The 17,966-nt window shown below is 38.2% G+C and overlaps 1 protein-coding gene and 1 pseudogene across 1 annotated transcript; one reads left to right on the top strand and one right to left on the bottom strand.

The window, feature by feature from the left end:
- Window positions 1-9,210: 9,210 nt before the first annotated feature.
- On the top strand, window positions 9,211-12,157 carry LOC126618125 (uncharacterized). The gene is made up of 2 exons (XM_050286219.1): window positions 9,211-9,245; window positions 9,334-12,157. The coding sequence occupies exons 1-2, from the start codon at window positions 9,211-9,213 to the stop codon at window positions 12,155-12,157; spliced, it is 2,859 nt and encodes a 952-aa protein (XP_050142176.1).
- On the bottom strand, window positions 9,820-9,930 carry LOC126620539 (small nucleolar RNA R71; annotated as a pseudogene).
- Window positions 12,158-17,966: the final 5,809 nt, after the last annotated feature.

Below are 17,966 nucleotides of genomic sequence, written 5' to 3'. Positions count from 1 at the left end.
GCTTGGACGTGCATTCTGTCCAACTTGGATCGTTGGAGCGTTTAGGTGTTTTCTTTCTTTTCTTTTCAATATCTAAATCTGTTTATCTTTGCTTTGTAAGTATGAGGAACTAAACCCCCTTAGCTAGGGGGGAATTCGAAACCATGTTCATACTTGCAATATGATTTGATATACCTTCAGTTGTGATTTCATAAGTTGTGAATTCAATTTGTTTAACTGCTTGATTGATAACTTATTTGTGTATGTTTATTAAGAGTGCACACTTAGTTTGCATGCATGAATATGATGCTAGAGTATAAGGGAGTTTCACCTAATAGTTACAAACTTATATTCACAAGTAGTGGAGGTTGCTTATAAACGATCACGTTAAATGAATTCTTGGCAGGAGTTTCATGCTCATCATAGTAACGAATGCCTCGTCAATACTTATAGTTTTCATAATGCTTAATGATCTTTGATTGTATCTTTATTGTGTTGTTCACGTAAAGGACTTTTAAAGAATGCTTGAATTGTTGTATGCGATTTCCCATCCAATTCAATAACTTAAGGAGAACTTGAAGGTTAATTTAAGCGGACTTAATTAACCTAGGGTGTTGAGTTTCATGATTTATCAAAACAACTGAAAATTGGTTTATGTGCAAGTGTGTCTTCTGTGGAGAAGAACCCTCTAGCTAGCCTTCCATCCATTCAATTTACTCCAATTCGTCCAAAATCTGTTTGTTTTGTTTTCAAATTCGTCAAAATCAAATCCCCCTTTACTTTAAAGTGTTTTATTAGTCGAAATCTATTTTGATTTGTGTTTTTAAGTGTTGAGTTGAGTTAGAACCTAATTTAGTCCAAAACCATCCCTAGAGTCAGTTTAGAGTCTAATTCATTGTTTTAAACTAGTTTTGAGTCTCTTTAGTTTGTATTGAATCTTTTGAGTCTAGTTTGGTGTTTTGAACTTAATTTTACGTTTTTAAGTCAGTTTCAAGTGTTTTAGCAATCCCTCCTAATCCCCAGCCTAGAACGATCCCTACTTACATTCTTTACTACAATTGACAACAAGAGGGTTTAATTTCTATGTTAAGATAATTTTCGCATCAGTTTGTCTTAGTGTTTGATGCGAAAATTAACTTAACACACAAATTTAACCCTTTTTTGACAATTGTAGTATAAGTATTAGTAGGGATCGTTCTAGGCCGGGGATTAGGAGGGATTGCTAATTGACTCTAAACTGACTCAAAGACACAAAAACAAACGTTAAAACGTTAGGATAGATTCAAAAGATTCAAAACTAGTTCACAAGACTCGAAATAAGATGAAAATACTCAAACTTGCCTAAAAATACCAACTAGGCAGTTTCTGACACTAAACACAATTTTGGATGAAAATAAGGTTTGGGCTTGGCTCAAAACACTTAGAACACAAACGAAACAGGTTTAAAACAATTTGAAACAAGAAAGTAACGAGGGTTTTGATTTGGACAAACTTAGAATGACAAAACAAATTATAACTTAAAAACAGGTTTGAAAACAAATTTAGGAATTTAGATGGATGATGGGATAGCTAGAGGCATTTTCTCCACACATGACATGTATGCAAACAACTCGATTTCCAGTTACTAGTTCATTGAATTATGAATGACAATGCCCTAAATTAACCGTGACATCACTAGTTAACCCTTAGATTTTCCTTATTTTATTGGATTGGATGACATCATTCGACAACCCAAAACATTCTTCAAAAGTTCCCTACATGACATCATAATAGAGATACAATCAAAGATCATTACGTTTAATGAAAACCATAAGCATTGACAAAGCACTTGCAACTATGACATCATGTCACTCATGCTAGAATTAAACTTAACGTGATTGTTTATAAGCGACCTCCACTACTTATGAATATAAGTTTGTAACGATTATGTGAAACTTTCTTATATTTTAGCATCGGATTTATGCATGCCAATTAAGTGTCGACCCTTAATCAAGAAATACAAATAAGTTATCAATCAAATAGTTAAGCCAATTGCATTCATGATTCAAGAGTTCATAACTGGAATTTATCAAATTATATTGCACACATAATCATGGCTTTGAAATCACCCCTAGCGAAGAGGGGTTTAGCCACTCATGTTCACAACACAACAAAAGATAATGAATTTAAACATAGTAAATAAAGAACGAGTTACACCTAGAATGCTTCAACAATCAAGCTTGAACATCCAAGAGTCCTTCCTTCTTTCTTCACTCACGGCACAAGGTTAGGTGTAAGGTTTGGATGGTGATTTGTATGGAAGTGGTTGAGAGAATGAATGGATGTTTATGGATGAAGGTTGTATTGAAATGGGGGTGAATGATCAAGCAAAACCTAAACTCTATGGCTGCCACACACACTTCCTTTTATAGAGGAAGTGCACGGCAATGGAGGGGAAAATGGTGGTGTGTGCAATGATTCAAGGGTGAAAGTGAAGTAATGATGCAAAGCATGGGGGTAAAATGGAGTGGTGTTACAACAATGAGTGCATGGAGTGGTGTTGAAATGATTCAAAGGTGAAAGTGAAGTGATGATGCAAAGCATGAAGGGTAAAATGGAGTGGTGTTGCAGCTATGAATGCAAGTAGGGAACATGAATGATTGTGCACATGGTAAAGAAAGGAAAGGGAGGTGGAATGGTGCAGAAATGAGTCAAAGGTGCTGGTTGAGTCATGATGCACGGCATGGGAGTTCAAAGGTGGTGGATGGTGCATCAATAAGTGCATGTAGTGGAGGTAAAAGTTGCATGAAATATGATGGGTGAAGGGGATAAGGAATGTGCAGCAATTTAGTGCAATGATTCAATGTAATGGTGCATGAAATCAGAAATAATGAAGGGGACAAGGTTGGTGCATGGCAAGGAGGGATAGTGAGTGTAATGGTGTATAAAATGAGAGCAAGAAATCTAGTGCATGAAAGGGACAAAGGTGATTATGTATGGCATGGGTGGAAAGGTGAGTAAGTGGTGCATCAATAAGTGCAAGGAGGTGAAAGGATATTGTGCACATGGTAGACAAAGGAAATGAAGTGGAATGGTGCAGCAAATGAGTGCAAGGAGGGAACATGGATGAATGTGCACGGCATGGGGTGGAAATTTGAGTGATTTATGGCAGAAAATAGGAAAGGGATGGCTCCCTTGCACGGTAAGGAAGAGAAATGGTGAAGGATGGTATGGCTTGGACTTTTAGGGCAGGTTTAGGACTTGTAGAACATGTAATGAAATGTCCCAAAGTATTTAGGAACCCTTCGTATGACTGAATCTTTGGTAATTTAGGATTAGGAAAGGTAACGACAAGATAAGGCAAGTTTGACTAGTCTTTCCTCATTCTTAATGGTTTCCTTGTCTTCCTTGGTCCTCAATTTATTTTCTTCCTCTCCTTGGCATATTCCTAGCTTCTTTAGATCTTTAATTTCGTCCAACCACTTTGCTCCATGCATGTGATATCCATTCCATGCCCAAAATTGCTCCGAAAGGCACCAAAATGCACTTCTTTGCCTCTTTAACCCTTTGTACCTACAACCACATGAAAATGGCTTGAAATACTAAATCAACTAAGAAATAACAACATAAATGCACAAGAATAAGCTAACTAAGTCACATAAATATGCTCCTATCAGTGTTCAAACACTAATGACTTTGAGGCTAGTCATACTCCCAATTGAGTTGACATAACATATATTAACCTTAGTTGATTGTCAATGCCCAATTGATAATTTTATGGCTAGGAATGTTTTAGGAAAAAATATAAGAGAAAGTACTCGTTGATCTCACACTTATATCACTTCCCTCTTAGGTTGATTACATTATTTGGATTCTGTTATTAATTGAACAGATGATACATTAAATAGTGGCTAACAACAAACATGCCCCTCCTTTAAAATAAACAAAAGTTTAACATAATAAGTATTCCAAAAGCTATTACATCAAATGAATGGCTTGTTTGCATAATTTTAACAAGATAACCATGAATTCGGAAGTTAGCCCTCTTCAAATCATATATCTTCTTCTGAGCGAAGCAGCCATCACAATGGTCTTGATTGGTGTAAGTGGTAATATAGCCTCAGTCATAGCCTTTAGAGTATTTATGCTCCAATGGTTCTTTGAAGGTTGTGCGAAGTTCTGCCAAGTCTGTTTCTTCTCTTGCTTGTTGAAGAGCCATGGTGTATGTTTCTTCCCTCAATTCAGCCTGGCGGCGTAGCCCATCTTTCCAGCTTGTCCAAGAAGTGTTTCCTTTGTCCATACATGGGCTTATTTGTACAAATATGTGAGAATGAGACAAAGATAAAATAAATTAAGGTAAATTTGACTCAAAATGAAGAAAAACTTACTACTTAGTGACTCTAGTAGAAATGGTTGATAAAGTCACTGGGGAACAAGCCCATTTCCTTGAAATCAACAAGAACGATGGCTAAGACCGATGCCTGAGCATGCTTCACGTTATGAAGACCACTAGCATTCGCAGGAAGTGCGCGTCTATTCTAGGCTAGTCTGATGATTAAAGAGCATTTAATCAATTGCTCATCTCTGACTGCAATAAAATTTAAGGAGCTCAACGCTACGACAGTGGTCAATGATGGCTTTGTTGTATACTCATTGGAGCACATGGTGGAATTGAAGGAAAATGAGGTCTGAAAGTTGTTACCTCTCATCTAGAATACAAGTTAAGGCACGTTGATGTTGTTCTTGTCGCTGTTATTGTTGATGTTCTTGCTGTTACTGTAGTTGATGTGGTTGTTGTTGTTATTGTTGTTCTTGTTATTTTTTGTTGTTGATTTGCTTTTCTTGTTTGGCCTAGGCATCTCAAGGGCCCTGCTCAAACAAATCCCTTTATTAGCATCTTTAGCATACATATCAAGGATATGGATTTTTTAGTAATGCCTTATGATGGAAGACTTTTCGTGGTCCCTATTAAGCCTAAAAGCAATAAACCACCACCAGTTGCAATGCCCTGAAGGTATATTCTGGAGGGCTTGGTCGATCAGCTCTAGTCAGCATGGTCTGACATTCATTACATCATTGTCAAACTATAGATTGACATAAAGGGTGTTCCGGACTTGAGCCTCAGAGATTTCGCATTCCTAACCTCGATAAACCACACGGACATCCTTACACCAATCCTTGTCATCCCTAGGCAAGTCGGTGATATAGGGGACTCACATGTTACTCAGCATGGATTGAAAGAAGTAATGTGTGTCTAAGCTCCTCTGCGTGGTGTAAAGCATACAAAATTCTTAAAGCCCGAGAGGTTTACCTATACCACTTGTGTAGTAACTCGAAGCAAGTAATGATACAATAAGAAGTATTGGCGTGAGTCAATATTTAGACTCCCATTTTAGGAAGGATATGTTTGTGTCATTTATTGTTTCCTTATGGAACAAGGATTGTATGTACTTATATTCAAAATTATGCAATACATGAAAATTAAGCTGTATATTTCTATTTGGCATCTGAGCCAAGTTGTAACCTTAGAAAAAAATCCCACCGTGGTGCTGCTGTCGTGCAAAATAATCTGCAATTTTTTTGTTCTTCATTACATCCTTGCAGCAAGCCGATATTATTGTGGTGTTTCTTGCTGCTTATGTATGCTGTCGCGATGGCCAGTGTCGAAGAAAACTCACAGCTAAAGTTGGAAGATCCTTCATGTACAACCACTAACAATTCTGTTGTGAGCCTTGCAATGATATAGAATGATGCTTCAAACGTATCGAATACTGTAAAACCAATGGATCAAATTATCCTCTTGGTCCAAGGAACCGAAGGAAGAAAGTGCCGAGTATGAAACATGGGAAACCGGGAATGCAATTGTGAAAGGGTGGTTGATTAATTCCATGGATCCTACCATCATGCGTTTTTCATCCATCTTCGTACTGGTAAAGAAGTACAGGAAGAAGTTGCTCAGACATATTATGATGGTTATGATATTTCTCAGATTTATAAGTTAAATGGAAAGTCAATTCGACTTCGTGAGGAAGGGCTTCCTATTGACATGTACTCTGCTGATATCAAAGTGGTATGGCAAGAACTGGATCAAAGAAGACCAATTACAGTGGAGTGTGCTATTAACCTGAGGATGCTTCAATAAGAGATCCAATTGGACCGGGTTTATGCCTTCCTAGGGGGACTTGATGACATATTTGATAAGGCATGTGGTGATATTTTAAGAACTCAACCCCTACCATCTATCGAGGATGTGTTTTATGTTGTTAGGCATGAAGCCCAATGTCATGCTACACCGTCTGTAGCCATAGTGTCATGACCACTCTCTGCTGGCCGGCCATATGTCTCACCTTCATCGACAACTTCCCATCCTTTTACTCGGGAAAATAAAGATGATTTAAAGTGTACTTTCTATGGTCAAACCCATCATACTGAGGATACTTGTTTTTAGAAGCATGGAGTCCCTGAATGGTTCCCTGAATTAAAGAAAAATTTAGATGCAAAGGTGCAAAAGAGTGAGTTGCTAATGGAGCAAACAGGAGTCGTGCATCCATTACCACTGCTGCACTTAGTACCAAGGAAACCGTGCTTACCCTTGGAGATCCAAGTCAAAGCTTGTTGACTACGACTAATCCTAGTGAATCGTCATCTAATACAAGTATTATGGGGCACATTCTTTTAGCCTCCGACACTGAACATCATACAAGTTAGATTATGGACTCTGGTGCAACAGACCATATGACCTTTGATAAAAATTTGTTTACTTGTATGACAACAACTCATTGGAAGCATGTAGCAATGGCGAATGGCACCACTACACCGGTTATTGGGGTTGGTACTGTGGACCTTACACCGGCCCTCTCCTTTCATCATTGCTTGCTTGTTCCATCGTTGTCTCATAATTTGTTATCTATTCCTCAAGTTAATGAGCAATTAGATTGTGCTGTACTTATGTATCCACTCTTTTGTTTACTTCAGGATTCTCAGACCAATAAGATAATTGGGCATGACACTAAGAGAGAGAGGTTATATGGATAACGTCGTTCCTGGCAGAGCTAATGCAGTTCGAGCATCTTGTACCAATAATTTGCAAGAAGTTTGGCTATTGCATCGTCGGTTAGGACATGCTTCGTTTGGTTATTTAAGGCTAATGTCGCCTAGTTTATTTCATGAAATAAAAGAATCAGACTTACATTGTGAAGTATGTATTCTCTCAAAGAGCCATCATGCTTCATTTTCTCCTAGTATGAATAAAAGATTGTTTCCATTTGATCTTGTGCACTCTGATGTCTGGGGTCTTTCTCTTATTAGTACTCTTTCCGACATTAAATGGTTTGTTACCTTTGTTGATGATTTGATGTACACACTTTGTGTACATTTATATCATCTTTAATTGGCATTTTTGTGATGTTTTTGAATCAAACTAGTTGTGTTTTTACATTATTTTGTGCTAGTGTGCAGCCAAGTGTGTTTTAGGATCAATTGGATTGCAAATGAAGTAAAATCACCCCTTTTTGGTAGCTGAGCATTATCCCAAACGTGGAGAAGGTTCTTGAGGAGTCAATTTGAAGTTTCAAATGAGGATTTTAGAAGTTACTTGGCTGCATGGAATTTCAGGATCACATTTGGAAGTGTAAGGTGGCATTCGGCCATATTGGGTGAGACAAGACAAGGCAAAAACATTGGAATTAACTTAGGTGGTTCCAAAACATGCAATCACATGCATGTTCACAATTTGTGCCGTGCCTTCCATTTCCTTTAAACATCAAAACATGCAATCACATGCATGTGTTCAAACCTGCCGTGCTTTCCCTTCCATTTACACCTCAACAACATGTGATTACATGCATGTTCACACCTTGCCGTGCATTGCCTTACCCTTTCCAACTCCCTTTTGCAGCAATGCATGTGTCTTCATTAATCTAAGTCATTCAGCCACCTTTGCACATCCAAACCAAGCCATGCCGTGCCTTTCTTTCCCTTTCCAGCATGTGGAAAACAATTTCTGGTTGTCCACTGCACATTGCAGCCATTGCACATGCCTCTTGAATTAAATAAGTCCTGCACATGCTTGTGTTTCAACATGCCGTGCCTTACCACCTCAGAAATCACTTCAATTCATCATCATTTCAGATTGGCAGATCCATTACTCTAATTCCAGCTGCATGTTCTCATTAGGACTTCAATTTAAAGTCCATGCAATCTCACTTGAAGCTCTCTGGGTCACACTCTCATTCACACACCAAGAAACTCCATTTTGTGTCCATTCTCTATCCCATCCGCAACACCACCATTCACTCACTTAGCCATCCAAATTTCTGACCACCCTCTCTCCCATTCAAACAAACCACCCATCCACAAGCTGCTCATCTTTTATGTTGCATCACATTTGGAGAATCAAGACCGAAGGCTACACTTAAAGGATTTCAACATCAGTTTTGCTTCAAGGGTTCCTTCTTCTCAATTCTATGTTCATTCATGTTATGTATTTCTATGTTAAAACGTTTGTAAACATGAAATGTAACTAATCTCCTCTTAGGGATTCGATGTAGCCTAGCAAGAAAACCATGTAGTTAACTCATAATGCTCATTTGATCCTTCTATTTCTTGTTTCATTCTCTGATTTTATTGTGACTTTGTGTGTTGATTTTAATGCTTGATCACCACTTGAATTAACCACAGGTTGTGTAGCCAAAATTAGAAGCACACATCATGCATAATTTTGGCAGATTTGGGAGTGAATGAAGGGGATGTTTGGCAAACATCATGCCGTGTGTCCCCTTTGGTTTTGTGAAAGTTTCATATGTATAAAACATCCTTGGTTGAGAACCAAAGTTGCACATCACAATTTGGTTCTTGACTAGGATGATTTGATCAAATCCACACATCATATGGTTGATCATATCTAAGTGAAACAAACTCAAGAAATAGGTGAATGAATGAGCATAAACTGATTTAACAAACATGGGATTAATTTAGCTATGGTGAAACCGAATCCCTAGTTCCATCTCCATTGGTTTTATTCCATTTTATTACTTGTTGATTCATTACTTGTGTTGTCATCATTCTTGTGAGTTTTTAAGTTACAACAACAAATCTGTCTAAAGTTGCCTAGTTTAGTCATTTAATATGGTTCTTGCAAAACAAGTGATTATATAGGTCCAATTAGTCCCTGTGGATTCGACACCTTTACTTGTGCTATTATACTCAATATGTTTTAGCATTAGGAAGGTTTAAAACATATCATCAACAAAAATGGCGCCGTTGCCGGGGACTGATTTCAGTCCCTTGTAATTGCTTGTTTAGTTATGAACCCTTGTTATTTTTATTTTAAGTAGAGTGCTAATTTATATTCAAACTTGTTTGTTTTGTTTTCAGGAAGTTTATGTCAAATAGACTTGTTGAGTTAGGCCAAAGAATTAAACGGTTGAAGAGCAATACTTTTGACAACTTTGTGCCAACAAATTCACCCAATTTCCGTGAAGAAGAGATGGCGGACAACCAAGATGAACTTCGAGCTTTGGAGGACTTTGCTCAACCAATCATACCAAATTCTCCTTCATGCATCTTGCTGCCCACCGAAGCTAGAAACTATGATCTTAAATCTTCACATTTTCATATGCTTCCCTCGTTTTATGGCTTACCTAATGAAGATCCTTTAGCTCATGTGAAAGAATTCTATAATGTTGTGAGTGGTTTACCTTTGCAGGGAGTAAGTGAAGCAAATTTGAGGATGAGAGTATTCCCTTACACATTGAAAGATAGGGCCAAGAGTTGGTTGATGACTCTAGCACCGGGTTCCCTCATCACTTGGGATGCCGTGGCTAAGAAGTTCTTGGAGAAGTTCTTCTCCACTCAAAAGACAGCCACATTAAGGGGACAAATCTTCAATTTCAAACAAGATGATGGAGAACCTTTCAATGAGTGTTGGGAGCGTTTTAAAGGCCTTTTGTTGCAATGTCCACACCATGGGTTACCTTTTCATTTACAAATGCAAATTTTCTATGATGGACTAACCCAAACATGTCAATCAACTGTTGATAATGCAGCAGGTGGAGCTTTGAAGAAAAAGAATGCTCAAGAGTCATATAACATTTATGAGATGTTGGGGTCTAATGCTCAACACAAAGATCTAAGGGGTAAGAAAGTTGGAGTGTATGAAACAAATTCTAATCATGAACTTTCCTTGCAGGTAGCTAACCTAGAGAAGAAGCTTGAAGCCGTGCTCAACATGGTGCCAAAAGCAAATGAGGTGTGTGCCATTTGCAACATACCAAACCACCTTACTCATCAATGTCCATCTAGGGAAGCCTACCCCGAATTTGTCCAAGAACAAGTGAACCTCATGAATTCTTACAATCAAAGGCCAAGGAATGATGTGTATTCAAACACATATAACCCAAGTTGGAGAGATCATCCCAATCTTTCATGGAGGAACAACAATCAAAATCAAAATCAATTCCAAAACTTCCAACCAAAACCGGCCACTACACTTGAGGATACGGTTAAGTTGTTAGCTCAAAACACCTTGCAATTCCAACAAGCTACCAATAGCACTTTCCAACAACATTCGGCTGCCCTAACCAAAATGGAGACACAATTGGGACAGATTGCGGATGCCTTGAACCAAAGAGAAGTTGGAAAGTTTCCAAGCCAACCCGTGATGCTTCAAAGGAACCAAGAGCAAGCCAAAGCAATCACTACACTTAGAAGTGGTAAGGTTATCAATAATAGAGTTGGTAATGAAGTTACTAATGAATTTGATCATGTGAATGCAGGGGTTACTCAAGGAGAAAATGAGAAACCAAATGAGGAACCAAGCCCTGCCAATTCCTCATTTGAAGCACCAAATCTTCACAAGGCCGAGAAGCCTTATACTCCACCAATACCATTCCCTGGAAGACTTGCCAAAAGCAAGCAGGATAAGTCATTTAAGGACATTTTTGATATTCTAAGTAAAGTGAATGTTAACTTACCTTTGCTTGATGTCATTAGGAACATGCCAGCTTATGGGAAATTCTTCAAAGAGTTAAACAACTACAAAAGGAAGTATGGACCACATGAGAAGGTAGTGGTGTCTGAGAATGTAAGTGCAGTGTTGCAAAGAAAACTTCCACCAAAGCTCAAAGATCCAGGGAGTTTCTCTATCAACATTACTATAGGAGAAAATAAAGTTGAAAAAGCAATGCTTGATTTGGGTGCTAGCATCAATTTAATGCCTTATTCTGTGTACCTTCAACTAGGTTTGGGGGAATTGAAAGCCACCACCATTTCATTACAACTTGCAGACAGATCCGTGAAGTATCCAAGAGGTATAGTAGAGGATATTCTAGTTCAAATTGATAAACTAATCTTGCCTGCGGATTTTGTAGTGTTGGACATGGAAGAAGCTCCTATACATGATAGAGAGTTGCCTATTTTGCTTGGAAGACCATTCATGGCCACGGCCAAGACTATCATTGATGTGCAAAATGGACTCCTCACTATGACAGTGCTAGGAGAGACCGTACAATTTAAAGTGTTTGAGTCTCTTTCTCATCCTTCTTCATCTCTTGAGTGCTATGCCATTTATGTGCTTGATTCACTTGTTTTCTCTAAGTTCTTGCAGGCACAATCTAGTGAACCATTACAAACTGTTTTGACTCAATCTCAAGATGAGTTTGATGAAGAAGATGCACTCATGAAAGTAGTAGCTGCCTTGGAAGCATTGGCACCGTATCCTTTAAATGTTTCACCTCTTGTAGAGCATTTAGAACCATCTAGGTCACATTTAATTCCTTCCATTGTTAAGGCACCAAAACTTGAACTTAAACCACTTCCACCACATCTTAAATATGCATATCTAGCTGAATTTGAAACTCTTCCGGTTATCATAGCTTCTGACCTAAATCCAAATGAAGAAGATAAGCTAATGAGAGTGTTAAAAGAGTCTAAATCAGCTATTGGATGGTCTATTGCAGATATCAAGGGAATAAGCCCTACCATGTGCATGCATAGGATTCTTTTGGAGGATGGATCAAAGACAACCCGTGAACCACAAAGAAGACTCAATCCACACATGAAGGAAGTGGTGAGGAGTGAAGTGTTGAAGTTGTTAGATGTGGGAATCATATATCCCATTTCTGATAGCAAATGGGTGAGTGCTATTCAGGTGGTACCCAAGAAGGTGGGAATCACAGTGATGACAAATGAAAACAAATAGCTTGTGCCCACAAAGCCCACAGCCAGTTGGCGTGTTTGCACTGATTACAGGAAGTTGAATTCTAGCACTAGAAAAGATTACTTTCCTATGCCTTTCATAGATCAAATGCTTGAGAGATTGGCAGGTTACTCACATTATTGTTTTCTGGATGGTTACTCAGGTTACAATCAAATTGCAATTGCTCCAGAGGATCAAGAGAAAACTACCTTTACTTGCCCCTTTGGCACATTTGCATATAGGAGAATGCCATTTGGACTTTGCAATGCTCCAGCAACTTTCCAAAGATGTATGTTGGCCATCTTTTCTGACATGGTAGAAAGATTCATTGAGGTATTTATGGATGACTTTTCAGTGTTTGGTTCTTCTTTTGATGAATGTCTTAACCATCTCTCTTTAGTACTTCAAAGATGTCAGGAAACAAATTTGGTTCTCAATTGGGAAAAATGCCAATTCATGGTGAAACAAGGAATTGTGTTGGGACATGTAATCTCTAGCAAAGGAATGGAGGTGGACAAAGCCAAAATTGACATAATCACCAAGATGGCACCTCCCACAACCGTGAAGGGAGTGAGAAGTTTTTTGGGACATGCGGGTTTTTATCGACGTTTCATTAAGAACTTTTCAATGATCACTCGTCCATTATGCAATCTATTAGCTAAAGATGTTGCATTTCATTTTGATACAGCTTGTATGGATGCATTCAAAACTTTGAAACAGGAATTAACCTCGGCCCCAATTATTATGGCACCAGATTGGTCTTTACCTTTTGAATTAATGTGTGATGCCTCTGACTATGCTATTGGTGCAGTTTTAGGGCAAAGGGTGAACAAACTTCCACACGTGATCTACTATGCAAGTCGGACTCTAAATGATGCTCAACTTAACTATTCCACAACTGAAAAGGAGTTGCTTGCTATTGTTTTTGCTTTAGAGAAGTTTCGGTCATATCTTGTGGGATCTAAAGTTATTGTGTTTTCTGATCATGCAGCCCTTAGGTATTTGATGACAAAGAAGGATGCTAAACCACGCTTAATTAGATGGATACTCTTACTACAAGAGTTTGACTTGGAGGTTCGAGATAAAAAGGGAAGTGATAATGTTGTGGCTGACCACTTGTCAAGACTTAATGAGAACCATGGAGTTGCACAACCTTTGCCTCTAAATGAATCATTTCCAGATGAACAACTCCTTGTTGTTCAAGAAAAAGAACCGTGGTATGCTGATTTCGTTAATTATCTTGCTTGTGGTGTAATGAGAAATGACATTTCTTTTCAGGAAAGAAAAAAGTTCCTTGCCATGGTCAAGCACTACGTTTGGGACGAACCATATTTGTTTAAATATTGCCCTGATCAAATCATTAGGAGATGTGTCCCAGAGAGTGAACAACAAAGCATTCTAACGTTCAGTCATACATTGGCATGTGGCGGACATTTTGGTGCCAAAAAGACATCTCTTAAAGTTTTACAATCTGGTTTCTTTTGGCCTACTTTATTCAAAGATGCTTTTGATTTTTGTTCTAATTGTGATAGGTGCCAAAAGATGGGGAACATTAGCCGAAGAAATGAGATGCCATTGAACAACATTTTGGTGGTAGAGCTTTTTGATGTTTGGGGAATCGACTTCATGGGACCATTTCCATCATCTTTTGGCTACTTATACATATTAGTGGCAGTTGATTATGTATCCAAATGGGTTGAAGCCATTGCTACAAGAACTAATGATCATAAGGTTGTTTTGCACTTTATTAAAGATGTGATTTTTTGTAGGTTTGGAACGCCAAGAGCTATTATTAGTGATGGTGGTAGCCATTTCTGCAACAAACCCTTTGAATCATTGATGAGGAAGTACAACATCAACCACAAAGTGGCAACCCCGTACCATCCTCAAACCTCAGGACAAGTGGAGATTAGCAATAGGGAGATCAAAAACATTTTGATGAAGACTGTGAGCCCCACAAGGAAGGATTGGTCGTTGAGGTTGAATGATGCACTTTGGGCGTATAGAACAGCGTACAAGACCCCCATTGGCATGAGTCCTTATCGTCTTGTGTTTGGGAAAGCTTGTCATTTGCCAATGGAGCTTGAACACCGAGCATATTGGGCCATTAAGAAGTTCAACTTTGATTACAAGGATGCTGGAATAGCAAGGAAGCTCCAACTTAATGAGTTGGAAGAGCTCAGAAATGAGGCATATGAAAATGCCAAAATTTACAAGGAAAGGACTAAGCTCTATCATGACAAAGCCATCCTAAGGAAGGAGTTTCACCAAGGTATGAAAGTACTTTTGTATGACTCACGTTTGAGACTTTTTCCAGGTAAATTGAAGTCTAGATGGGTAGGACCATTCAAAGTGTTGCAAACATTTCCCCACGGAGCTGTGGAGATAGAGAACATGAAGAATGGCACCTCTTTCAAAGTCAATGGACAGAGATTGAAACCATATTTGCAACAAGAGGAGGAAGGGCAAGTGTATCAAATTGTCGATTTTCTTGAGTTTACAACACCATGAACAAGTTCCATGTCTTGCCTAGACATTAAATAAAGCGCTTGCTAGGAGGCAACCTAGTGTGGTTTGTATTCTATCTTCATGTTGTGTTTATGTTGTTACCATTCCATATTATTTACCTACTTGAATTGCATACAATTTTAAGCATCGAGGACAATGCTTACCATAGGTTTGGGGGTATTTTGGGATGGAAGGTTTGTTTTTGTGTTTGTTTTGGTTAAGTGTGCTTTTGCTTACTAATTCGAATGCTTATGAGGACTATGTTTGCAAACAAACTTTTGGGTTGCTATAAAAAAATTTTGTATCTTGTGTCTTGTATAAAGATGTAATTCTTGGAGATATGATGATAGAGGTACCATACTCAAATTCTGGAAGAAGAATAGTGGAGACTACCCTAGTGAGTTATTTTGAGCTTAATTGCTTCTTTTAGAGGGTTTAAAGTGTTTCAACTCCTATCTTTTTCTTTCAATTTCACTTTAAATGATCTCTTTACTTCTATTTTGTTTGGATGCTAAGAATTACTCTATTTTGCAGATACCATGTGTTTGGTATCATTCATGAATGAACTCAATGAAATGATGTTAGGCTATGCATGTTTTAACTACTAAAAGGCTTAAATCCTATCCCTTTGTGTGCTCCATTCACCATTGTTGCAGCCAAACACTTTAGCCTAATTCTTTCATCACCCGCACCATACTCTACCCATTCTAGCTCAATATAAGCCATACCTTATAGTTTGGGGAATACCAATTTGATGAAAGCTTAAGGTAAATTGAGTGAGAGATCAAGATTGTGGCGTGTACCGAGGGCACCTATGTGAAAGTTGTTTCTAAGCATAAAAGTTATAAAAAAAAAAGAATCAAAGTGGATACAAGTTCCAAATCTCCTCTTTATAAGGTTTAGGGCCTGGACGCCAAAAGAAGAAAGAAGGCAAATGCAAGTGAAGAGCATGATCCTCAAGGACACTTTGGTATACCCCAAGCTCTAGTATTTCATATCCCTTCTTTCTTAACCTTTAACCTAAGCCTTACATTACAATCTTAAGAAAGACCTAGCTGATCATTGAGGATGTATTCATGGGTGATGGTAAGTGTATGTTATTTTTATTCTTAGCATTTGATTCATTTCATGAGATCTACTCAGAAATTGTGCTCCCATTTCGGATTTCATATGTGAGAATTTTGATTGCCTTTACATAATTTCACTCATATATGTTGTGAAGAGACTGAACCTTAGGATCTGAGTGAGAAATTGAGTGGAAGCTGTGAGGAGTAGAGTTGAGGCGATTTCTTTCTTAAGCATTTGGGTATGGTGGCCTTGAAGTTGTAAGACATGGAGAAATATCTTTATACATCACAATTGATATAATTCTTTGGAGTAGAAAACTTTTGAGTTTGGATGTATGACAAAGTTTTCTTTGGTTCTTATTATTTGGTGTAAAGCATGTTTTAACCAACATACATGAATGTTTTGTGTGTTGTGTGTGTTTTAGTTTTAAGTTTGCTCGTGGACTAGCAAAAACCAGGTTTGGGGGTATTTGATGTACACACTTTGTGTACATTTATATCATCTTTAATTGGCATTTTTGTGATGTTTTTGAATCAAACTAGTTGTGTTTTTACATTATTTTGTGCTAGTGTGCAGCCAAGTGTGTTTTAGGATCAATTGGATTGCAAATGAAGTAAAATCACCCCTTTTTGGTAGCTGAGCATTATCCCAAACGTGGAGAAGGTTCTTGAGGAGTCAATTTGAAGTTTCAAATGAGGATTTTAGAAGTTACTTGGCTGCATGGAATTTCAGGATCACATTTGGAAGTGTAAGGTGGCATTCGGCCATATTGGGTGAGACAAGACAAGGCAAAAACATTGGAATTAACTTAGGTGGTTCCAAAACATGCAATCACATGCATGTTCACAATTTGTGCCGTGCCTTCCATTTCCTTTAAACATCAAAACATGCAATCACATGCATGTGTTCAAACCTGCCGTGCTTTCCCTTCCATTTACACCTCAACAACATGTGATTACATGCATGTTCACACCTTGCCGTGCATTGCCTTACCCTTTCCAACTCCCTTTTGCAGCAATGCATGTGTCTTCATTAATCTAAGTCATTCAGCCACCTTTGCACATCCAAACCAAGCCATGCCGTGCCTTTCTTTCCCTTTCCAGCATGTGGAAAACAATTTCTGGTTGTCCACTGCACATTGCAGCCATTGCACATGCCTCTTGAATTAAATAAGTCCTGCACATGCTTGTGTTTCAACATGCCGTGCCTTACCACCTCAGAAATCACTTCAATTCATCATCATTTCAGATTGGCAGATCCATTACTCTAATTCCAGCTGCATGTTCTCATTAGGACTTCAATTTAAAGTCCATGCAATCTCACTTGAAGCTCTCTGGGTCACACTCTCATTCACACACCAAGAAACTCCATTTTGTGTCCATTCTCTATCCCATCCGCAACACCACCATTCACTCACTTAGCCATCCAAATTTCTGACCACCCTCTCTCCCATTCAAACAAACCACCCATCCACAAGCTGCTCATCTTTTATGTTGCATCACATTTGGAGAATCAAGACCGAAGGCTACACTTAAAGGATTTCAACATCAGTTTTGCTTCAAGGGTTCCTTCTTCTCAATTCTATGTTCATTCATGTTATGTATTTCTATGTTAAAACGTTTGTAAACATGAAATGTAACTAATCTCCTCTTAGGGATTCGATGTAGCCTAGCAAGAAAACCATGTAGTTAACTCATAATGCTCATTTGATCCTTCTATTTCTTGTTTCATTCTCTGATTTTATTGTGACTTTGTGTGTTGATTTTAATGCTTGATCACCACTTGAATTAACCACAGGTTGTGTAGCCAAAATTAGAAGCACACATCATGCATAATTTTGGCAGATTTGGGAGTGAATGAAGGGGATGTTTGGCAAACATCATGCCGTGTGTCCCCTTTGGTTTTGTGAAAGTTTCATATGTATAAAACATCCTTGGTTGAGAACCAAAGTTGCACATCACAATTTGGTTCTTGACTAGGATGATTTGATCAAATCCACACATCATATGGTTGATCATATCTAAGTGAAACAAACTCAAGAAATAGGTGAATGAATGAGCATAAACTGATTTAACAAACATGGGATTAATTTAGCTATGGTGAAACCGAATCCCTAGTTCCATCTCCATTGGTTTTATTCCATTTTATTACTTGTTGATTCATTACTTGTGTTGTCATCATTCTTCTGAGTTTTTAAGTTACAACAACAAATCTGTCTAAAGTTGCCTAGTTTAGT

This window comes from Malus sylvestris, chromosome 4, assembly GCF_916048215.2.
Source record: "Malus sylvestris chromosome 4, drMalSylv7.2, whole genome shotgun sequence".
NCBI lineage: Eukaryota > Viridiplantae > Streptophyta > Magnoliopsida > Rosales > Rosaceae > Malus > Malus sylvestris.
The sequence above is the reverse complement of the archived record's forward strand: the minus strand, read 5'-3'. Positions and strand labels throughout refer to the sequence as shown.